The sequence below is a fragment of the Erpetoichthys calabaricus genome, chromosome 3 (assembly GCF_900747795.2).
Source record: "Erpetoichthys calabaricus chromosome 3, fErpCal1.3, whole genome shotgun sequence".
Lineage (NCBI taxonomy): Eukaryota > Metazoa > Chordata > Cladistia > Polypteriformes > Polypteridae > Erpetoichthys > Erpetoichthys calabaricus.
In genome coordinates, this window is record NC_041396.2 from 95828202 (window position 1) to 95853396 (window position 25195).

A 25195-nucleotide genomic window follows, 5' to 3' on the forward strand; every position below is an offset into this window, starting at 1 on the left:
GCCCAAAACACCATGACAACCACATCATATTAGTCAGGTGAAGAAAAAAAAAAACAAAAAAAACACTCCATCTATAATGTATGCCTTTTCTAATTTTAAAGCAAGAAAGGTGGGTATGTTGAGATGTTTAATCATTTAAAACAGTTACCATCAACAGTTCAACCTATCAGGAGGTGACCAAAGTCTCCCAACACATAAAACACACACATTTTATAAATATTCTAAAACTATGCACCACAATCAAAGCAGTGCATATGTATAATACTTTTAACCCCATTTTTTTTAATTGGCAGATAACATTAGATTGTTAACAAAAACATTAAAAAGCAATAGCCTATGTGCCTGCATATCTGAGAACTGATTGGCTATACACACAGAGTAGCTGTAGCACATATGCAATTGTTACTGAGGACAACAGCAGTACTATGTAGTACTAACATGAACACAATTTAAAGATCCTATATCGGAAAAAGAAAAATGAGGGGTGAGGGGCTCCTCATATCTGGAGACATTTTATTCCCATTAAGCTGACCATGCACTGATTCTAATTGCTCACCTGGTGTTTGAATGCTGGTGTTATACTGGGGAAGAATGAACTGGAAGGCTGTTTTTGAAGTCACCTAAAACAAATTAAAGTGATGTTAAGTACATCTCAGTTACCAAAAAAATATTCAAAAATTAAATCTAAAGTCATATGAGAGACACCTTAGAACTGTGTAGGCATGACAAAAGTAATATTTTGATAATATACACATGCTTCTTATCATCACAAACCAATCCCATCCATTTAACTTTGAGATTGCTTTGCAGAAACGTCTCCTTGTCTTGTGTGTAAACTGAAAGATAAATACCTGTAGTTAAAAACGTATGCCACTATATTGCCTAAAGTGTGACAGAAACACTACAATCTAGTTTTGCAAAATTTCTGGGAAACAAATTTTTCATGTTCATTATTTATTAAGTAACTAAGAAAGAAGCTGAAGAATATTTAAATGATTAATTTATATTGGTTTTCAGTACTGCTGATGATTAGGATTTTGTTTAAAATTGTGATTCATTTTAACCACAGCATAAAACAGCAACTGCAGAGCCTCTTTCATTTAGTGCCAACAAGATCATTTGTAAGCTGTGACCCTAAACTATTTTCTCTTCTATGGATGTTTGTGCTTTAACTGTTTCCGACTTCCCTTTGAGCATATGAGGCACAGTAAAATGGTAAGCTAGTTCAACATATAATACACTTCTTTGACTACTGATATTCTGATTATTTCAAATTATAGTTAGTACCTTTTAAAATACAATTTTGATTAGAAAGAATGTGAATACATCCAGCATATAACTTTGACTTGTCAAAAACAAGAGCCAGATATACAGTATACTGTACAATTCTGTAGTAACTAGGCAAAATTAGATCAATTAACTATAATGTTTTTTTAATACACAACTAATTAGGAGATATGTTTAATTACACTTTGACTAGTCTGAACCTGATTTACAGCTACTTCGAACTGTATATTGACTAGTGGAAATTTTTTTCTATTGCTTTCTATGCCTCTTTGAGAAACAGATAAAGTATGTGTAACACATTCTGACTACATTAATTGCAATGTCAGATATTTAAACTCGGAGCTAGTTCAATTAATCACGTGGCCAACCTAACTGGCCAATATACAGACGTTCAGTCACAAGTGCTGATTGTGTGTCCAAAGTTTGTTCTTGCATCTCAAATTCAAGCATTACTTAAGTGTACTAATTTCATTTTCTGGAAGTATTTATTTAACATAATGTAATCAATAAAAACTCGTTTCAGATGTTGTGGACATACAACTGGATAACTGACACCAGCGGTGAAAGCTCTAAAGTAACTTGGGATTTTTTAACGGGCGTTTTAATATTGTTAATTGCTGTTCAGTGATGGCTTCTGCAGTTGTTGATCGTGTCGCCAGACCATGTCAATTTAAACAAATGAAAATTTCTGGCCATGTCACATTTACCAGGTGAGCACCAAGCTAACAACCTTCCCCCCAAACCCCCCCCCCCCCATTCTGTCATGATAAATAAAACATGAGACATCAAAGATACAAGCTTCTCTTATGTTTGTGAGGTTCAAAACACCTATGTTCCTTACTCCTCATCACTGCATTAAAGATATTGTACTTCCAAATAAGAATTTATTGGTTGTCAGATCTAATGCACACAGAGCCCGCCCCCATAATATGCTTGATTTTGTTAAAGCGAATTATGGGCTAGTTGGGATGCATTGCTGGCTATGTCAGATTAGACGAATGTCCTTCATGGGTGTGTGACTGACTGCCTTAGACTCCTCAAGATTACATAAATTAAGTATATGACTGAAAATCTCTCAACGTCTTTAAGTGTGACATGCCCTTAACAAATGCTTGCCAATTTTGCATAAGAATTGTTGTTCCAAGAGCTTAATTAACACAGATGGTATTTCAGGATCCAATTGGTTAGATTGTGCTGATGAATTCTTGGCTAGCTCAAACTGCTGGTTTCATTTACCCTTTAACAGGGGCACATATTGGCACTGTTTAGCTTAAATGATGCTTTCACTAAACTCTGTGAAACACAATAGACAGTAAAACATTTTTAACTGTCCCACAAGCAATATAGACCTATTTACGGAGCTTAAATTTCTATTGTATTAATGGTTTTATCCAATAATTTCTCCTCGTAAAAGGAGCATACACATACTACTCAAGATGACAAAAATCAGTACGGTAAAAGGCTGATGACCCAGCATTCCCTGCGATGTTAGACACTTTTTCACTTTGACAGGCTTTAAAAGGCTGGGAAGAGGCTAGAATAACTTCTGGCCAACAGGTGGTAGCACGTGGTCTCTACCTGGGCCTCCTTGCAAATTTATTGGCTAGTTAAATGTGGACTAGCGTGAAACCAGTCATCTCTTTCCCAGCATCAAGAGGAAAGAAAATAATTTCCAACTTAGAGAAGTACATTGTCTTGCTTCTTTAAAAATGGTTTCATTAAAGGCTACTGAAGACTTGGGAGGTACACACACACTTGAACTCACTTGAAAAATCTTGAGTATGTTATCTTTACAGTGCATCAAGAGTCGCTCCCAGCCTTTGAGGTTACCTCAGGACATGACTTAAAAGTACCTCAAGAGGAGATTAAGGTAGCCTTGGGCTCAGAGAGCAAGACTGTGAGTGAGAAATGCCCCAAGTCCACAGATGGGATAATCACACAGATTCTTGAGAGTTAAAAGGGAATGCTTTGTTGTACTACTTACAAGATGGGTGCAACTACACCACAGGTTGGATGGGACAAATACTGTAAGTATACAGATCAAAGATGCATCTCATTCTACCAAAAATACACTACACCACAATACACTAGTCTCACGCATAAGCACATAATCAGTACCAAGGTGAAAGTCAGATACAATTAACACTCACCAGTAAATTCCTAGATATCCTGAAACCTACTTTGCAGTTGTTAAGCACTTTGTGACCATGTCAGATAGGAAAAGAACAACTGACTGACTTATAAAAACCGATCAAAACCCTGTCAGTAGTCATTAAGATTAATAAACTATGATATAACTTAATGGATTACAAGTTTAAAAGCTTTAGGGACAGCACTGGGTACACAGTATGATTCGGCTCTGCATGAGTAAACAGAAGTGTAAAAAGCTATTTGACAAAAATTGTAATAGTCTTCTGGTGTGCATTACCAACACCTATGAAAAGATTTGTGAGGGGATTTCTTTATTTCTCCAACTAATCCCAAAGGAGTCAACCTCCACCTCGTGTGGTTTGGAGAGACTTAATGAACCTGTCGCTGTTAAAAATAACGGTGATAAAGCTCAAACAGTGTTCAGAAGGGGTTGCTGAATGGCGCGATACAAAACAAAAACTGTCGCCTTACCTTTCTCGCTTTAGACGGAATAATGACGGGAAGGCCATTTGTTCCACTTCCTCAGAAGCACGCGACGGTTGTGACTGACACAACCACATAACTTTATGAGAGACGGACACGGACGGATAATTTGACTACTGCTAGTTATGTCTTGCATTTCGATATCTTCGCGTACTTCGTTTTTCCGGGTTGGCGTCTCAAATGGTTTATTGAGAATAGTTACAATAGCGAACACGTCTAACGACGTCATGATTGTTAAAGTAAAAAAGAATGCAAGCGCAGACGTGCCGCTCTCCCCTGGACTGTCTTGACGCTGTGGCGCGTATCGCTCCGGCCGCGAGACTTTGAGACGTGGCAGTCATGCTGCCCGCCTGGAGCGCCTCTGACTATCTTCAGGCGGTTATAAAAACTCAGTAAAACAAAAGTAGAAACACGAAAGAGTAAATGGCAATTCAGTTGAGAAATGTTATTAGGAAGAACCCAGCGAGAGGCTACGGTAAGTCTGTGGGGCACAGGGGAGCGCTTTCACCGCTGGCTAGGATTGGTCTCTGCAGCAGTAATCACGGCGCTTTCATTAACTGTAATGACGTGATGGACAACTTTGCCAGTCGTTTACAAGAAAGCAATAGAATTGCGAACTGCTAAAACCGGCAGATCAGGGGCCCTGAAAAAATGTAGCTGCGCCTCCCTGAAATTGTATATTAACCATAATTTACGTAGAGAAACAGCTGTGCGGCAGGAATGCGGTCGAGCAAAAAAAAAAAAACCCATCGACTTAAAAACTTTACTTTTTCTGTCGCTGATACATGCTTTTCGCTTTTTATTCTCGATTGCACTACTTCTGATCTACATTATCTTGAAAACGTGGACATAGCCAGGCATTTAAAAAAACGCAGACATGAAGGAACAAAATACGATCTATTAAAAAGAAAACAATTTAACTCTGCACAATTTCTCACCTCAAACATCAACCCGATCAAAATCAAAACCACCAAACAAAAGACGATATCAGCATGATTCTGAATGAGAAATTCTTGACTGAAGAACGGATAGCTCTTGTTTCTCCTCCTAAAAGCCATTTTAGTCGCGTTCTTCACTGAAATCAAAAACCTGAACTGTGAAGTTGACTTAAGAAAAGTTTTTGACTCCAGTTTCACGAGCATGCGCAGTGCGCTTAAAGGGAAAGAATCCGATTGAATTCCTGCCTTTAAAGGGGAAGTCGCTACCGACAAAAAAGGATAAAAAAAAGACCGTACAGTGTTTCCTTAGTTATTAACTTCTGACACCTTAAATTCGTTAGGCATGCAAATCTGAAATCATTAAAACAATTGGAGTCTTGTTTCAAGACTATTGGAGGTTATTTTGAAGTATATGTAAAAATGTTTTTATTTACTAATAATCCCAAGAAATACATAATACACTTTTTACTTTATAGTTTATTAACATCTAATTTCCAAGGCTTTTTAATCCCGTATAGTTGGAATTTCAGAGACGAACCTGGTCACAGTAGACAACCAGGTAAGAGGCTGCTCTGGACCAAGAGCTAATCCATCACAGGGTATATTCACACACACATTTAGACTTACTTGGCTAATTTAAAGTCACCAGTAAACATGTCTTCGGGATGTGAGAGAAAATCTGGGCTACGTGGAAGAAATCCACTTGAACACAAGGAAAAAGTGCATACTTTGCTGAATTTCATAGACTTATGGATCATGGGGCAAATGCTTCCTTAAAAAAGATAACTAATTAAAGTCATGCAACATATACGGCATCTTTTAAAAAGCCTTTACAAAAATAACAATGAATTGTTAAACCAGAAAAGGTATTTGATTCCATTTGATTGTCTACAAAATTACACATTATTCAAAGGGAAAGATATCAGATTGTCAAACAAAACCTAATATTGGAATAGAATTGACTCTGAGTAAACAAATTTAAGAAACACTTTGTCTATTTTATTGACTTATTAAAGATAAATATGCAATACTAAGTGCATTTTATGAAAAAATAACGTTTGCCAGTCTCAATAGTTGCTTAAGCACACATTAAAAGAAGTAACTGCAACTTGCATTTTCTTGCTGTCATTAGCCAGGCTGTGAGTACTTTTTTGCAATATTAGCCTACTAGTCATAGGGTAAATTCTTGAAATTAGTGGCATTTGTGTAGTTTTGAGCATGGACCGCTTGTTTCAGTATAATGGAGTGCAACTTAGATTTGGACTACAACTACACCCTTCCAAAACTGTACATTTATTTTTATGCCCTATTACTCATGTAGGCTTGCTGATATTTTTCATTTCTCATGCTTCATGACTCAGTTGAGCTTCACATTACTGACAGATTGCCTGATGTTTCCCTGAAGAATGCTTAGACACACCATAGAATTTCTGGTTTATTTCTGTGACAGAGAGTGTTCAAGGTCCTAATGTAGCAAAGCTTTCTAAATCATAACACTATTGTCAACATGCTTTACTGTGCATATACTGTGAAGATCTTAGTGTGGAATGCAGTGTCAAGTTATTCTCCAGTTCCAGTACTGACTCCTCCCTTCAGTGTACAGTATTCCAGAACACTTGACGTTTGCCCAGGTACAGTTTGGTAATACACAGTGGGTTTAACCTTGCTACTATGCCTCCGATTTAGTTTTTTTCCAGTCTTTTCTTCTTTCTTCTTTTCAGTCCAGTCTTGTCAAAGTCATGAACACAAACCTGTGAAGAGGAATGCAGATCCATAATATTGTTATGGGATTCTGTTTGATTTAATTAAATTGTATTAGGCTTATCTTTAAAGAGATTTTGGTTAGAAAGAGATACAGTACCTGGGATGACTGACTAATTTAATTTTCTTTTGGATACTAATAGTTAGAGGCTGGACGAACCTGGCCACAGCCGACAATGAGGTAGGAGGCTGTTATACCTCCAACTGCTGTTCAGTGTAGGTCTAGAGCTTAAAAAACAATTTTGTAACAGCTTCCAGACTGTTAATACATATTAGCATTTTTTCTTCCTGGAGTCTTTTCAGGAATTTCTTGGAATGGTGTTTTTCTAGGATCCGTGAGCTGATGGTAAGAGTGAAATGTAGTCATAAATATAATGGACAGAGCTGCATTAAATCAGGCCTGGTAGTTACAGCACTTTGAGTACTGAGATAAGTGCTATATAAATGTAATGAATTATAATTATTATTATTAAAGTGTTTAAAAAGCTGATGATACTGTTTCTTTTAATTTGAATGAGGCCAATATCAGAACAATACTTTTTAAAGTCTGAAAAATACTTGTCATTTTATGAAAACTCAACACATTAGTACTAAATATTTTCATTTTTAGACTAATATCTATAATTTACTGCAGATTATGTAAATATATTATATACATACACACACAAAGTGTATATAATATATATTATAGTTATTCAGCTTTTTCTCCCACATCCCCTAGGACATGCAGATTGTGGTTAATTGGTGACTCTTAATTCAACATTGTGTGAATGAGGCTGTATGTACTGTATGAGTGAGCCCTGTGATGGAGTAGCACCCATTCTACCTATGATTATTGCTTTGACGCAATAATAGGCCACAGCTCCTTCGGACAATGAAATGGATCAAGCAGATTTGAGAGTGAGAGGGGACATTATGTTGCAGTTGTTCATGGGAGATTTTTAGGCCTTGCCCAATGTTGGAACATACATTTCACAAATGACCACTGACCTTTCACTTTTTTGGTTTTCTAATAACTACAGTAAATTGTCTCAGCATTACACCCAAATTTTATTACAACCTTCAGGGTTAGCACTTACTAACAATAACTTGGTTAGTTTGCTCCAAATTTTCATGTCTATTTGCTTGCTTGTTTCCTCCGGTAGTGCACTTAGTCTCAGTTTCCAATATTATTCTCATGTATGTGATTTTTTTTTAATTAACCAAAGGAATTATACTTCACAGACTTTTTTAGCAGATTTACGAGGTGCTGAATTCAGTCCTTAAATAGCCATCTTCACTGAAGACAAAGAGAAGCTAATTCTGACCTTGGAATGTTGACTTTCAGTGAAACCAATTTTACACTAAAAAAATAATTTGGTGTGGTTAATGGAACATGGCATTTACACTTTCTACTAGTGCGTATTGTATTTTTTTGTGGACTCTGTAACATAACATTTTGTAGATATTAAACCAACATTTAAATATGAACAAAAACAGATGAGGATGTTACCAAGTTAGCTGCTGACTACTTTATAATTTTCACATCACTGTTAATCCCATGCTGGTTCGTGGAACAATATCCATAGCACTTTTAGTGAGTGAGTAAATAAAGACTACACTGTTTTTGAAATTAAATTGCACAATCATTAATATCTGAGACTGAAGATTAAGAGCTGCAATGAGACATTTGATTAAATAAGTAGCTCAATGAAGGCCAATATCAAATTAGGATAGTGGTTGGAAGAAAAGCAGCCACTGTGGCCATAATTAGACATCTCTGCTTTAGGCTGTCAAGCGGTATAATCCATTGCTGCCTCTAAATGTTCATCCAATTTATATATTTTGTAGTATAGCGTCTAGAATTGCCAACACTTACTGACAGACATATAGGGTTTGCAAATAATCTCAAGTGCAGTGTTAGCCATTCAGATTTTTTTTTTCGTTGTTAAACACAGTGGCTTTTACTTGTATTTTAGGGTAAGGAGAAAGATTGTGGACTTTATTGCTATATGTTAGAGATGACAAAATGAAAGAGCAGTTTAAGTAACAGAAGTGAACTGGAAAAACCATACACATTTTATTAACAGGCAGTCTCTAAAGACACTTGCTTTACCAACTATTTACCAAATGAAATTTATGGTGGCCTTACAAAGATTAAGGGAACCTGTAAAAAAAAACTGGACCAGAATAGAACAAAAATTAATTGGATGCAGGAAATATTTGCAAGAGCCCAGAAGCAGAGATTGAATTTACATTATTTAATTTGTACTATAAGAAATCTTGATTTTAGTGGTGCTGTCTGAAAATATGAATCACATTCAGTTGCTCTAATTATACAGAAGTTTATATTTTAGATAGATAAAATACTTTATTAATCCCAAGGGGAAATTAACATACTCCAGCAGCACCTTACTGATACAAAAAACAATATTAAATTAAAGATTGATAATAATGCAGGTAAAAAACAGACAATAACTTTATATAATGTTAAAGTTTACACACACACATCCCCCCCCCCCCCCCCGACCGGGTGGAATTGAAGAGTCTTCAAGTATTTTGAAATTTATGCCAACCTAGCACAGGTTCAGATCAGTTAATCTGCATAATGACACAATTTGTATTCAATATGGTTATGAAAGGGTTGGCAAGCCACTTATATTTAATATATTCACTTCCACAACAAAATATATTTGAATTCATAAGCAGTTGTAATTCTTTTTAAGGCTGAAATGCTACAAATAAGTGGTGAAACAAAATTCTAAATTAATAACATTAAGTACAGCTATACTTTTTCTTATAGGAATCTGCACACATTCCAAGTAGGATGCATTGTTAGAAGGCTGCTCCCACTATGAATAATGAAACAAAATTGAGCAGGTAACCAATCTGGAAATCAACAGCTAATAAGCTGTGAGTTGGGTGGTAACTGTCAAACAACAAGCGCTGAATCAGCAACAGAGCTGTCTAAAGATTTCAGAGACTGATTCTGTCCTTAAGCTCTTAGAATGAATTCATACTGCACTGGGCACAAGATAAACAAGTCAGAACTTACGCAAAACACACCACCATTAAAAATTGGGCTACACATAAGCAAGATAATATTTTAAAGATTTTTTTTTCATCCTAAGTTGACATATTCTGTGGACTTTCAGTGCTACATTTGTTAATTATATGTTTGTTTATTTTTCGTGTCAGATAAAGGTTAATAAAAATCCAGAGATGAGACAATTCCATTTTAGGATAGCATAAAATCCATTTGAAACCTTTTGGAAAATTGTGCAAAATATTCATGTATTCTGTACTGGTTGCTAAGGTGCCTCTTAAACTTCAAGGGCAATTCACACCATTGGCTCATTATGTAACCCTGAATAAGACTGTTAAAACCTTGAAGGCTTCATCTCAACTAGTATGAAAACAATTCCACTATACAAATGATTTGAAAAAGTATTTTTGTAGGATTGAGAAAATATAATTTTCTATCTTCTTGAAGTGTGCAAGAAATTAAATAGCACACACTTGTTTCTTCATTTTAATTTAAATCAGGTAACTGAACTTTTGAAATGTTAAATTGTCCCACAATTAATATTTTAGCTTTCTTACAAAGTTTAATTAGACCACTTGTTGAAGATCTACTGTAATAAAAATAACATTTCTTCCACTGTTTGACAGTGTTCAGTTTTAGAATCACCGTTGCCTTATTTTCAATATGGACATCATGTTTTCTGTAAACAATCACCCATTATGATCAAGGTATCAAGACGCTGACATATGGCTTTAACAAACATCAAATGCATGATCTTCTCATGTACACCCTTACCAGTGGTTCTTAATCTAATTTATGAGTGCAGTTAAATGGGTAACAGTCATGAACCAAGATACGGTATGTGAATGTCTTTGTTAGTTGATGATTGCTTCTTTTCCACTTGTCTTTCTACGTTACCTGACCTATACTCATGTTATTTTAATGATTAATGACTTCATTAAACAGTAGTTATTTATTAATCACTTCACGATTTTTCCATTTATCTTTCAAATGTATTATTACTTTACCTCCCAGTTGTACCTGAAATTCCTCAAAAAATGTGTATTTCAAATCCACTGAATTACACTTTTTTGTCTCTCTTTATATTGTAGGCATTTTAGAAATCGGACTTTTTCATTTCCTCAGACTCTGTAGTGATAAAACTGACTTTGACACATTTAAAAAAAAAATCTACATCAGAGTTGTTACACTTAACTATTTACTTGTGTGATGATTCACTATAAGGTCAAAACAGAAACATTCATCAAGTAAACATTCAATTAACTAAACCAAAGTAGCATTAGTCTTTTCTAAGCAATTTATATGTGTACTATATGCAGAGGAACATATTTCTACAACCTATTACAGCACAGAGTTGGCTCACACTGAACAAATTTACATTTTGTGGAATAAAAAGTTAATGTACCGAAAAACGTATTTTACAAAAATCAAGTTATTTTTCTTCTGGGGAAAGCTCATTATTGGTGTTACTATAGAAACAATTAAAACAATGTGGACACCTCAGACTTATTTTTTCAGTCAACATCTTTTGATTTACTATATAGTAAAATATACATGTATACAAAATAATTTCTCTTTGACTGAAAACTTAATTTATTACATTTTATTAATTTATTACTGCTAAAATAAGCTAAGTGAATATGAGCCATAATCTTATAATACATTCCACTGAATTGAAATAGCATTTGAGAATTTTCAATCAACAGTTCATTAATAAAAGGAAAGAGTTTGGATGCTTTAACCAATAAGACTGTTTGCATAACATTTAAAAACAATTTATGGAAGACCCTTTAAGTAAAGTGATAAACACTAAAATCACCAAATGAATAAAATGGTATGCCTCAGGAAACATGTTTAGTAAAAAAGTCAAAAGATATAGCAGAACACTGTTCAGCACCGCAAAGAGTGGAGTTATGTAAGCTAGATCTGAATAAGATTTTCTTCAAGTTATACCCACTAGTTGTATTTAGTTGACAAATATAACTTCTTTCTTCTTCTATATCTCTAAAGAAATCGTTAAAAAGACTCAATTCTATTTAGTGAAATGAGATAGAAGATGGTATTGATTTAAAAGTTCAAAGGAAGAAAGAAAAATAAACTGAGGAATGTAATTTGTATACAAGAGACAGACATATATTTTACTAATAATAACATTGTTTACCATTTACCTATAATCAGGTAAGTATCTTGTGATTAATGTTAAAACTATTAAAATAAGCAGTATACTCATTGTGGGATACATGCTATTAAACTTCATTACCATTTAAATAGTTCTCAATGCAGTGAATACATTAAGTTTCAAATTCAAGTTTATTATAGACTGGTACATGCTGAAAGCTTATCATGTATATATACATATACAAACACTCACTCCTCCTCCTCCTCCTCCTCCAAGAACAGCATGGCTTGCTTTAAATCATTTCATTCTCATCCTTATGCCACAATTAAACTAAGAAAAGTGTATTTCAAAACAAATTGTGTCCTTTCCTAAACACTGGTCATTGTCACAGGGGTCTAGACCCTTTCTCATAAGCAGCAGGCACAAGGCAAGAAAACAGAGTCCCAAAACTTGTAGTACAATGCCAATTTGACATGTAAACGTTTTGTTTGTAAGACTCAAATAGGTGATGCAAATTGTTGCATTTGGAATAACAAGTACGTCTTTACAGCATTGTGGAATACCGAGGTATTAAAATTGGTAGGAATATGTCCTGAGGTTTATTTAAGATTAAAAAAAAAAAAAAGGGACTTTTTTTTTTTTTTTAATTTTTTGCAGAGGAAGCTTGGTGAAAATAGTCATTTAATTCACAGTTTTAGTAACATTTATAACAGTTAAGAAAATAAAAAACAAAAAACAGCATTACCTAGCTGTGGAAAATATTAGAATTTTTAAATTAAAAGTAAACTGGCCAACATCATAATGAAAATTTAACTGTTTAAATATTAAAAAATTCTACCACAAAGTTTAAAACTTAATAAATAATTAAATGAGATTGTAACTCAGTACCAAGTTGTTAAAAACATACAAAACGATTATAAATTATTTTAGTAATTTTATAAAAAAAGAAGTGTTAAATGGGGTAAAACCAAACATGTTTTCGGCATATTATTATATAGTCTCTCTTCATTTTTCCATGCAGATATTTGTTCCTAAGTGCATTTACTCTTCTAGGAGAGGAGACAGTAGGACTTTATGAAGTGTCTCCCAAAACCAGTACCTCAGCAGTCTTTCTCTACAGTTAACTGCTTTATGGTTTTTATATACCGTCACTATTCCCAGCTCCAAATGGAACAATCGGCTTTCTAACTCCTGAGATTCTGAACTTTCTGCTTTGGATTTCATTATCTGATTTGGGAGTGGAAGTGAATCGAGGTTGAGCTGCCAGCTGAGACACCTGCTCACCTTTGCTTAGTATTCCTTTAGGCACTACATTCATGCTATTCTTTTCTTGCCTTTTGCTCTTTGTAATGGGGCTGCACTCGTTTAAAGGAGATGGGAATACAGCTCTCTCATCTTCCACTTCTCCCTCTGAGAGTTCTTTGTCTGCATCATTAGGGGACTGAAGATCAGCACTGAAGTATAATGTTGAACTGCATTCAGATTCCACTGGACTTTGTACACATGCTTTTGTACCAACATATTCAAGACCTTCTTGAAAACAAACAGATCTTCTTTCAGGAGATCCCCTACTAGGTGATTTTGAGGAAATACCAAACTTTTCATTGGTTGCAAGTCTTTGAAAGGATGCCATCTCAGGGCTTGCTTGAACACTGAGGTACTGTGAAACATCCATGTTTTCAGATTCTGAATATGGAAAAACACCATGTGCCCATTCACCTTCTGTTTCTGATGGAGATCTCTCTTCTGGCTCTGTTTCCTTCTGCACATTCTCATCTTTGAGTTCATCATGATCTGGCAGTACTAAAACTGAAGTGGCTCCTCCTGCCCCATAACCTTGAAATATTTTTGCTTCGTCACCTGTCTTTAAAGCCACTTTAACCAGTAACCAGTGGTGGTGTCCTTTGTTCCCAGGAGATTGCAAAGCATTTGTAACCTGAGTAGAAATTTCACCATTTTCCAAATCAGTCTGAAATATTCCAGTAAAAGAAAGTGCTTCATGGGCTTGGCACTCAGTAGGGACACAAATGGGCATATTTCCCGAGGGCAACGATGTTTCTTCTTTGGTCCAGCATGCATTTCCTGAGTACACAGTTTGGAAGTTGGTAGAGATTTCTGTGGACTTAGGATGTAGAAAACGGTAGTATAGAATTAAAGATATACATCCTGCAAAGTAAATAAATGATACATACTGTTAAGTAAATAGGCATTTGAAGCGGTTTTATATACTATATTAAAGATATACAGTACATACATACACACAAATCTCTCACTCTATGTATATGCATATAGTGTGTGTGTATATATATATATATATATATATATATATATATATATATATATATATATATTCATATATATATATATATATATATATATATATATATATATATATATATATATATATATATATATTCATATTCATGGCATTCGTAGTCTGAATCACAATCTGATTGTATGGGTGGTTACCAACCAGGTAACGCTTGTGGTTGGTCAGCAAGTCGGCTAACATCCGCCACTGTGCCCATATATATATATATATATATATATATATATATATATATATATATATACATACATATACATATACACAGACATACTCACACTCACTGATCAGCCACAACATTAAATCCACCCACTTAATATTATGTAGGTCCCCCAAACAAAGCAGGTCTGACCTGAAGGTGTCCTGTGGTATCTGGCACCAAAACGTTAGCAGGAAATCCTTTGAGCCCTGTATGGTGTGAGGTAGGGCCTCCATGAAATGGACTTGTTTTTAAAGCACATTCCACAGACGCTTCATCAGATCAAGATCTGGGGAATTTGGAGGTCAAGTCAACACCTTGAACTCTTTGTTATGTTTCTCAAACCGTTCCTAAACAATTTTTACAGTATAGCAGGGCACATAATCCTGCTGAAAGAGGCCAGCCACTGCCATCAGGGAATATCATCACAATGAAGGGGTATATGTGGTCTGCAACAGTCTTTAGGTGTCAAAGTAACATCCACATAAATGTCAGGACCCAAGGTTTCCCAGCAGAACATTACCCAGAACATCAAACTACCTTCACCGGCTTCCCTTCTTTCAAAAGTGTTTTCTGCTATCATCTCTTTCCCAGGTAAATGACGTAAACCACACCTGACTGTCCATATAATGTAAAAGAAATTATGATTCATCAGACCAGACCAGTTGTTCTTCCTTGGACCACTTTTGGTAGGTAGTAACCACTGCATACCTGGTAAACCCCATAAGAACTGCTGTTTTGGAGATGCTCTTACTCATTCGTCTAGTTATCACAATTTGGCCCTTGTCCAAGTCACTCAGGTCCTTATGCTTGCCCATTTTTCCTGCTTCTAACACATCACTTTCAAGAATTGATTGTGTTCACTTGTTGCCTAATTTAACAAGATAAGTCAATTTTATTTACTTCACTTGTCAGTGGGTTTAGTGTTGTAGCTGAACAGTGAATATATATAAAATATTCATGCCCACACACTATATAAAAAAAAAAATCAAAAAACAGGACTAATTAAATAAACACAAAGAAAAAAGAAAAAAATGTATTTTATGGCAAATTGCATTATTTATACTCAGATTTCATGCTGTCATTTTTTGCCATATTTCACAGTACTATTACAGTATTTATTTGAATATTTGCAGTATATACTCTCATATACAACGTACATTTACACACACACAGATAGAAATACGACTCATACAAACACACATACACACACATTTATACACAACAATTTCCAACTTATTTGAATCAGCATGTAATAAGTCCCCAGTTAGATTTAGTTCATTTTTTTATTTAATAACTGCTAAGCACAATATACAGATGTACCATTTTCATATCATAGGGAGTTGGTTGCCATTCCTTTATGATGGAGTGCAGACAAAACGTACCACAGTTCATTTATAACTATAACACTATTGGTCTTGCAATCTTCCCTTGCAGTACCTGCCTTGCCCATAACTGACCAATGGTATAGCCATGGTATTTCATTCCTTATTTGCATGTATCATCTGTTGGGTTAAATTGTTAAATGCAGCAAAATTTGGTCATCTATGGTGAAACAACAAATGTTAGCATTTTTATTTAGAAGATCGTATACTGTATGTTAAATGCAGTTCCTTAATGTTCAATCTTAGGACCACCTACTGGCTTCTGCTGTATCACTTTCCTCAAATTTGTACTTAAAGTTTGCTCAATTAAAATGCATAAAATACATTCCAAGTCTTTCAAGTTTTTGTGATGGCAAGAAGTCCTAAACATTATTGCATCGTGACTTTTTTTGGCCTTCTACTTCTGAAATTCATTTCAGTTCAGGTACAATTTAACTGTCTATCCCTAAGCAAGTCTGAGTTCTTATATGTGCAACAATTATATTCAAATTTCTCTTATCAATCAATCAATCTTTGTTCTTTACAGCACTATTTTGAGAAATAATAAATACAAGTCATTTTGCAAACCAAACATAATTACGATATCAAAGTGACAATAAGTACAATGAGATGTTGTGGAAGTAGACACAATACATATTGGCAGAAATTATAGGAACCTGGAAAGCAAGTAGCAAGAGAAAGGAAAAAATGCATTGTGGACTGATGAGTCAATTCAAACTAAAGAAAATTTGCACAGTAATGCAGAATGAATTTCATTGCTCCTTTAAGGGTCCTATAGCATAGAAAATAATGGACAATCATTTAACATTTATTTTCCGCCTTTTATTGATTTCATGATGAGCAATTAGTGACAATGACTCACTCATGTCACCATGCAAACCTAAAACAGAAATTAAATTATCCTATCCTTTTGGGAAATTATTCTAAATTATAAACTATAAATGTTCTCTCTGAATTGAGCAAAGTTCTCCATTTTACTCCATTTGTGCTCACGTGACACATTTGGCATCCCAGTGAGCTCAATTTCCTAATTTTAGTGTAAGACATGTCCATGTTCCCCCAAACAAACCACATTAATTTACATAACAGATGACTTGAAGGTGCTGTGTAAATATTAGTTCTACCCAAACTTACTGGATGTTGTTCTTTTTCAAATACCCAGGTCAGCTTATCGAAGTTTCTGCTTATTGGATTTTGTACTGCACTTCCAACCTTGAATAATTTTACTGAACCCATTTTCTTACACTATGTCATACAATTATGTAAAATACCAGGGTAGACAGCCAGAATACCAATACCTGGTAGTGATGTGCTTCAAACGTGGGCAAAATTTATAACAGTGCTCTATCTACACATTTCTTGATTGAACATACCACTGCAGACCCTTCTAACTTGTACAACAGAGCTGTCCTTCTGGAAAAATCAAAGTAACCCTTGTCTCTCTACTTAACTTCAGCAATTCTAACATCATTTAATTAATCTGTCACATATATTACTTGTACTTGTGGTTACATTGTACAGATTGCTTCCTGTACGAAATGCTGGCATTAACTCTGCAATATTTCCCTCCCATTTTGCCCCCCAAAATGTTTCTTTTCTAGATATATTTTTGCCAACATATTTTTTTCCTGCCTTATCTAATTACTTGCATGTTTTCCTTACTCTCTGCAGGTCAGTATCCTGCATGCTGATTCTCTTATTCAGTTTGCAGTTGCTTCATTTGATTGCATTCCCTACATTCATACTATTAAAAAAACTCAACCTCACAGGCCTTTTTATACTGCGTTTAGTGCCTCTCTACTTCCTGACTAACATTTAAGTCTAAACATACAAAAGTAAAATGTGAGCCAGTAGTATTTCTCCAAACTCTGCTCCTTTTGTAAGGTACGTAATAAAATGTGTTGGTTCAAGCCAGGGACATACATTAAGTACAACGCCATTGGGAAAAAAAGAGGATTTGCCCCTCTCTAATTTCCTCTGTTATTACAAATTTATGACACTGGTTTCAGGTCTTTATCCAAAATCTAAGAAGTAATTCAACTGAATAGACAAATAGCACCTTCTCATCTCATTTGTTAAATGAATATAGCTATTTAACACTATATGAAAAAGTAACTGCACCTTCAAACACTTTAATTCAGTATTATTCTGTCACACTAATATGGAGGAATATTAGTACATTCCTTCTTGCAGAGCTGCTTTAAGTGAGAAACATTAGTAGGTTTTCAAGCATGGTCCTGCCACAGCATGTCTATTGTGTTGCAGTCTGGACTTTGACTGAGCCAGTCAAAAATGTTTTATTTTGGTTCTTTTGAACCATTTTGAAGTAGACTCCCTTTTGTGTCTTCGATGATTGTTACTGTATGAGCAAAACACTCTGCATATTCAGTTAATAGACAAATAACAAGAAATTCCCCTTTGTAATTTTCTAATATACAGCAGAATTTATGGTTCCCTCAATTATATCAAATTCTTTAAATTCTGAGGCAGCAAAGCAAGCCCATACCACCACGTCTGATTTTTTTTTTTTTATATTATAATTATGCCTTTTGCCAATCATAATGGTATTGATGTAGTTGAAAAAGTTACACTTTGGTGTCATCTGTCTATAGTACATTTTCCCAAAGAGCTTTGGATAAGCAAGGTGCTTCCTGGTAAGTGACAGATGAACATTTGTGTTCTTCTTTTATTAGCAGTGGTTTCTGCTTTGCTGCGCTCTAATGATGACCATCTGTTTATGGCGTCTGGACCACTGACCCTAGCTGAGGCAAGAAAAGCCTGACATTTGCTGGATATTTTGTAAGAGCTTTTGCAATTTTCTGGATGATTTTTATGCTGTACAATAAATCAGGATAAATCATGGTAGGGCAACCACTGCTGGGAAGAGTCACTACTGTTCCAAACATTTTCCATTTGGTGATTATGGCTCTCAATGTACTTCAATCGAGTATTCAGTGAAGGAATAATAAAATAACCAAAACAATAAAAGCATTACCTAACGATCAAACATGGTGGTGATATGGGTTTGCTTTGCTGCCTCAAAATCTAGAAGATATGCTATAACTGAAGAAAAAATAAATTGTGCTCTGTTAGAAAATTCTTAAGGGCAATTTCCAGTCATCTGGCTTTGTAGTCATTGAAAAAGATCTACAAATTAGAATATGTTGCTTTATTCAACTACTACTAGCTGTGCTTCTATAAACTAAAAAAAATATATGCCCTCACTGATGTTTGCAATAGTGGCTAATGGAATATTGAACACCACTTTAAAATAAAAGCCTTAAAACTTACTAATGAAACAGAAAAAGTTATGATATAAGAATACATACAGTACCTTCCAATTTTCTTATGCATGTCTGTGACAACATAACGCATCTGGAAATAATCATTTTAGTGCATATTACTGGTACTATCTTTCTCGTGGTAAGGAAATATTTTCTATTCGCTTGTGTGAGTTCTCACATTAATACAGAAGAAAATCAAAACAAAGCCAACCACATGGCATGAAAAATTACTGTGATTTAATGTTTCAAAGGGAAATAATGCAACGGTTTGAAAGATTATTGTAGAAAAAGACAAGCACTGAAATGGCGTGCACAATGTTCTTCTTTTAAAATGGCTGAAATTTGAATGTTATAATATTGGCATTTTTTGTTCAAAAATGACATGTATGAACTATTTTACAATGTGTGTATGTTCACAAGATGTTGATCAATACTCCAACATATTCTGTAAGTTTCTAAGCTTTTATTTTCTGATCATGCTCTGTTAGCCTCCACTGTAAAGTGCCAATGAGGGCAAGATATTTTTAAAAATTTATAGAACTGTGTAAAACAGAGTTTTGCATGGCAAATGCATATATACGACGTTTGTGAAAAAATAACTTTGACTTGAAAAATACTAAACTTATTCTTTAAGCATTTTGCCTGTGCAGCTTATAAGGAGAGAAAAAAAAACTAAATCATTATGATTGACTGTAACACCTTGTGATGGATTTTGAAATGGGGCTGTGTTGTATCTCTGCTGGATAGAAGCACCAGGAGTAGACAGCACACACTCTAGGTTCCTCCATGTCTAAAACATACACATTTCAGGATAAACGGCATGGCATACGCGAGAATTTTGTATGCCATAGTGGACTCTGTGATGGACTGGTGTCCCACCAAGGGGTGGCTACTGCCTTAAGTTTGGTGCTGCAAGTGCTCTTCATGAATCTTTTACAAAAAATAAATAAATAAAATAAACCAGCATGGATAGGTTTTAGCCTTGTTAATATTATTCTCCACTCGCATTCTTGTACTGGCTTTTACAAGTATAACAGATTTTTTTAAGCTTTAATGGCTGTGTCTAATGCAGCTCTAAAAATCTGACAAACATATAGGCCTTATATGAGTAGTGCATACAGCAAAAATGGATTTCTTAATGGTCTGCCTGATGCTTTCTCCAAAGGCAAAGGTGTACCCTACACAAGTGAGCAAACTACCCCAAACTGAATGGACTAAGATTAAGTTTGCTATGGGGAACAGCACAATCTATATATATATATATATATATATATATATATATATATATATATATATATATATATATATATATATATAAAAAAGGAGAGTTGGGATCCAAGAGACAGTGTTTGTGGAGGGATGGAGAGTTAAGGCGGGTGTTGAAGTCACGTGATCATCTCCCCTCCCATTCACCTCATTTCATTCACTTAATTTCGCTCCAAGCTGAGCTCTGCAGCTGACGCGGTCTTGCCGTTCTTGATTTGCTTTTCACATAGCCAACTATATGTTGCATGCTCAAGAGTAAGCACAGCGCACAGCTTGGTCATATTACAACCGGAGGGGCGAACTGACAACATGGTATACAAAGAGATCCTTAACAAATAATTATTGGTATATTTTCCCTCAGTTTATTATTTAAAATTTTAAAGCAGTACTTCGCGCGGGTATTTTGTGTCTCTCTCGCTCTCTCTCTCTCTCTCTCTCTATATTATATATATATATATATATATATATATATATATATATATAAAGGAGAGTTGGGATCCGAGAGACTGTGTTTGTGGAGGGACGGAGAGTTAAGGCGGGTGTTGGAGTCACGTGATCATCCCATTCACCTCATTTCATTCACTTCATTTTGCTCCGAGCTGAGCTCTGCAGCTGGCGCGGTCTTGCCGTTCTTTTCCCTTAGTGTTTAGTCCTTTCTCCTTTACTGATTTACTGTTTAGTAGACGCGCTACTTACTGAATAGTATTTTTTTCTTTAATGTTTCTACTTAGTGTTTCTTAGTGTTTAGTAGACGCGGTGTGCCGGTGTTCCCGGCGGAGATGCGGTTTAGTGTTACTTTCTACTTCGGTTTTGTACTTTAGTGTTTAATAATAATTAATAATAATTCATTACATTTATATAGCGCTTTTCTCAGTACTCAAAGCGCTAAAATAGTGAGTGATACTTAGCTGATAGTAGTGTAGAAGCAGCACAGCACAACGGAGCCGGTAGGACAGGCGGGTGTGGTAGCGTAGGTGAGCGGCGATAGCAAGCAGCAGAAAGCACAGCAGGAGGAGGAAGCAGGATTTGGATGTTCCAATACACAGCCATAAACAGTAACGCTTGGTAATTTCAGGCGTGATCGCCCTGGAGCCATAAGCCAGGTTAGTATGAACATCAGATCAGTTCCCGGTCGTAGAGTACTGTAAGATGAAACGGGAGCAGATCAGCATAGCGAAAATAAAATCACGGAGACAGATCATCCTGAGGTGCTACATCGCCAGGTACAAAGAAATGTTCGTAGGTCTCGTCCTGTGATCCACAGACTCAGCTATTCCCAGTAAAGTGGAGTCCATAAAATCTGTAAATATTAAGCCAAATCCATGCAATCGAGTCAGCTGTATCCACGAACTATACGTACAATAAACGAAATAAAACAAGCGTAAGAAAGTGCAGAATTAAGGCGAATTTTGCGAAAAGTGTTGTTAACAGGGAGGAGCGGCAACAACAAGCGTGCGCCAGCGTCCCCTCACCAGCTATAATAAAGCAGTTATAATAAAGAAGTTTAGTAGACTTTTACTTTATCTCATTTAGTGTTCTTCCCAGCGGTGTTTCCATTTTTTAGTGTTAGTGTCTACTTAGTGTTTGTGTTTAGTGTTATGGAAGGAGTGATCTTACCACTGTCAGATTTTGCAATGAATGAGTTGGTAAATAATGATTATTTATCAACAGATCACATGAGCAAATTCAACGAAATTTTAGCTGCGCATACAATTTTCCAACCTCAAAAGGTTTTGCTAATGTGGACTCCTGATATACCTATAATGCCCATTCCACAAAATGCAAAACATATTCAAATATTACCTTCTGCAGCTACTGAACAAGTGACTCACTGGGTGTGTACCTATTATGATGGTGCTATAATTCATGTCTATGACAGTTTAAACGCTGATAAAAAATTCAACCTCACCGAAGAGCAGCTTCGTTTCCTTCATGCTTTGTTTCCTTACAAACCTCCCATAGTTTATGAAGACGCACAGCAACAATTAAATCACACAGATTCTGGTGTATTCTCAATTGCATTTGCTGTGTGTATTTCTTTAGGTATTGACCCAAGTGATCAAGTTTTTACTATTACTTCAATGCGAAATCACTTACAAATAATTTTTGTTACTTGACACCAGTTACAAGTATTCAGTGCGTTCAAAGACCTGTACGAAGTTCGGCCACTAACACAGTCATTCATACAAGGGGAGATGACTTGGTGCAGGAAATGGGTATCGAAACTACCTTGGATGACATGCAATCAACGAGGCGATTAAACGGATCTCAAGAGAGGTCTTCTAGGTTGGAAAAAAAGCGCTTGGCTGCCAAAACTATATATATATATATATATATATACACACATTATATATATATATACACACACACATTATATATATATATATATATATATATATATACACAGTGGGGCAAAAAAGTATTTAGTCAGCCACCAATTGTGCAAGTTCTCCCACTTAAAAAGATGAGAGAGGCCTGTAATTTTCATCATAGGTATACCTCAACTATGAGAGACAAAATGAGAAAAAAAAATCCAGAAAATCACATTGTCTGATTTTTAAAGAATTTATTTGAAAATTATGGTGGAAAAAAAGTATTTGGTCAATAACAAAAGTTCATCTCAATACTTTGTTATATACCCTTTGTTGGCAATGACAGAGGTCAAACGTTTTCTGTAAGTCGTCACAAGGTTTTCACACACTGTTGCTGGTATTTTGGCCCATTCCTCCATGCAGATCTCCTCTAGAGCAGTGATGTTTTGGGGCTGTCGCTGGGCAACACGGACTTTCAACTCCCTCCAAAGATTTTCTATGGGGTTGAGATCTGGAGACTGGCTAGGCCACTCCAGGACCTTGAAATGCTTCTTACGAAGCCACTCCTTCGTTACCTGGGCGGTGTGTTTGGGATCATTGTCATGCTGAAAGACCCAGTCACATTTCATCTTCAATGCCCTTGATGATGGAAGGAGGTTTTCACTCAAAATCTGATGATACATGGCCCAATTCATTCTTTCCTTTACACGGATCAGTCGTCCTGGTCCCTTTGCAGAAAATCAGTCCCAAAGCATGACGTTTCCACCCCCATGCTTTACAGTAGTATGGTGTTCTTTGGATGCAACTCAGCATTCTTTCTCCTCCAAACACGACGAGTAGAGTTTTTTGCATCTGACCATATGACATTCTCCTAATCCTCTTCTGGATCATCCAAATGCTGTCTAGCAAACTTCAGACGGGCCTGCACATGTACTGGCTTAAGCAGGGGGACACGTCTGGCACTGCAGGATTTGAGTCCCTGGCGGCGTAGTGTTACTGATGGTAGCCTTTGTTACTTTGGTCCCAGCTCTCTGCAGGTCATTCACTAGGTCCCCCGTGTGGTTCTGGGATTTTTGCTCACCGTTCTTGTGATCATTTTGAACCCACGGGGTGAGATCTTGCGTGGAGCCCCAGATTGAGGGAGATTATCAGTGGTCTTGTATGTCTTCCATTTTCTAATAATTGCACCCACAGTTGATTTCTTCACACCAAGCTGCTTACCTATTGCAGATTCAGTCTTCCCAGCCTGGTGCAGGTCTACAATTTTGCTTCTGGTGTCCTTTGACAGCTCTTTGGTCTTGGCCATAGTGGAGTTTGGAGTGTGACTGTTTGAGGTTGTGGACAAGTGTCTTTTATATTGATAACGAGTTCAAACAGTTGCCATTAATACAGGTAACTAGTGGAGGACAGAGGAGCATTTTACAGAAGAAGTTACAGGTCTGTGAGAGCCAGAAATCTTGCTTGTTTGTAGGTGACCAAATACTTATTTTCCACCATAATTTGCAAATAAATTCTTTAAAAATCAGACAATGTGATTTTCTGGATTTTTTTTCTCATTTTGTCTCTCATATTTGAGGTATACCTATGATGAAAATTACAGGCCTCTCTCATCTTTTTAAGTGGGAGAACTTGCACAATTGGTGGCTGACTAAATACTTTTTTGCCCCACTGTATACATACACATATATATACATATTCACACACACATTATATATATATACATATATATATATATATATATACACACACACACACACATACACACCCATCCATTTTCCAACCCGCTGAATCCGAACACAGGGTCACGGGGGTCTGCTGGAGCCAATCCCAGCCAACACAAGGCACAAGGCAGGAACCAATCCCGGGCAGGGTGCCAACCCACCGCAGGACACACACAAACACACCCACACACCAAGCACACACTAGGGCCAATTTAGAATCGCCAATCCACCTAACCAGCATGTCTTTGGACTGTGGGAGGAAACCGGAGCGCCCGGAGGAAACCCACGCAGACAAGGGGAGAACATGCAAACTCCACGCAGGGAGGACCCAGGAAGTGAACCCAAGTTCCCAGGTCTCCCAACTGCGAGGCAGCAGCGCTACCCACTGTGCCACCGTGCCTCCCCCATACATATATATATATATATGTCCTGTGGTGGGTTGGCACCCTGCCCGGGATTGGTTCCTGCCTTGTGCCCTGTGTTGGCTGGGATTGGCTCCAGCAGACCCCCGTGACCCTGTGTTCACATTCAGCGGGTTAGATAATGGATGGATAGATATATTATATATATATATATATATATATATATATATATATATATATATATATATATATATATATATATATATATACATACACACACACACACATATATATATATATATACATATATATATATATATATATATATATATATATACATATATATATATATATATATATATATATACATATATATATATATATATATATATATATATATATATATATATATATATATATATATATATATATACATACACATATACATCTATACTAATAAAAGGCAAAACCCTCACTGACTCACTCATCACTAACTCTCCAACTTCCCGTGTAGGTAGAAGGCTGAAATTTGGCAGGCTCATTCCTTACAGCTTACTTACAAAAGTTAAGCAGGTT

The 25195-nt window shown here is 35.9% G+C and overlaps 2 protein-coding genes across 2 annotated transcripts in view; both read right to left on the minus strand.

The window, feature by feature from the left end:
- tram2 (translocation associated membrane protein 2) overlaps nucleotides 1-5063 on the minus strand; it is a 30667-nt gene extending 25604 nt beyond the window's left edge. Inside the window, 2 exon segments of the mRNA XM_028797187.2 lie at nucleotides 557-620; nucleotides 4860-5063. Of these exon segments, the coding sequence (XP_028653020.1) occupies nucleotides 557-620; nucleotides 4860-5063 (268 nt within the window).
- A 7431-nt stretch (nucleotides 5064-12494) lies between these two features.
- The window catches only part of xkr5a (XK related 5a), a 44913-nt gene continuing 32212 nt past the window's right edge, over nucleotides 12495-25195 (minus strand). Inside the window, exon 7 of the mRNA XM_028797188.2 lies at nucleotides 12495-13930. Within this exon, the coding sequence (XP_028653021.1) occupies nucleotides 12903-13930 (1028 nt within the window). The 3' untranslated portion in view covers nucleotides 12495-12902. The remainder of the gene's footprint in view (nucleotides 13931-25195) is intronic.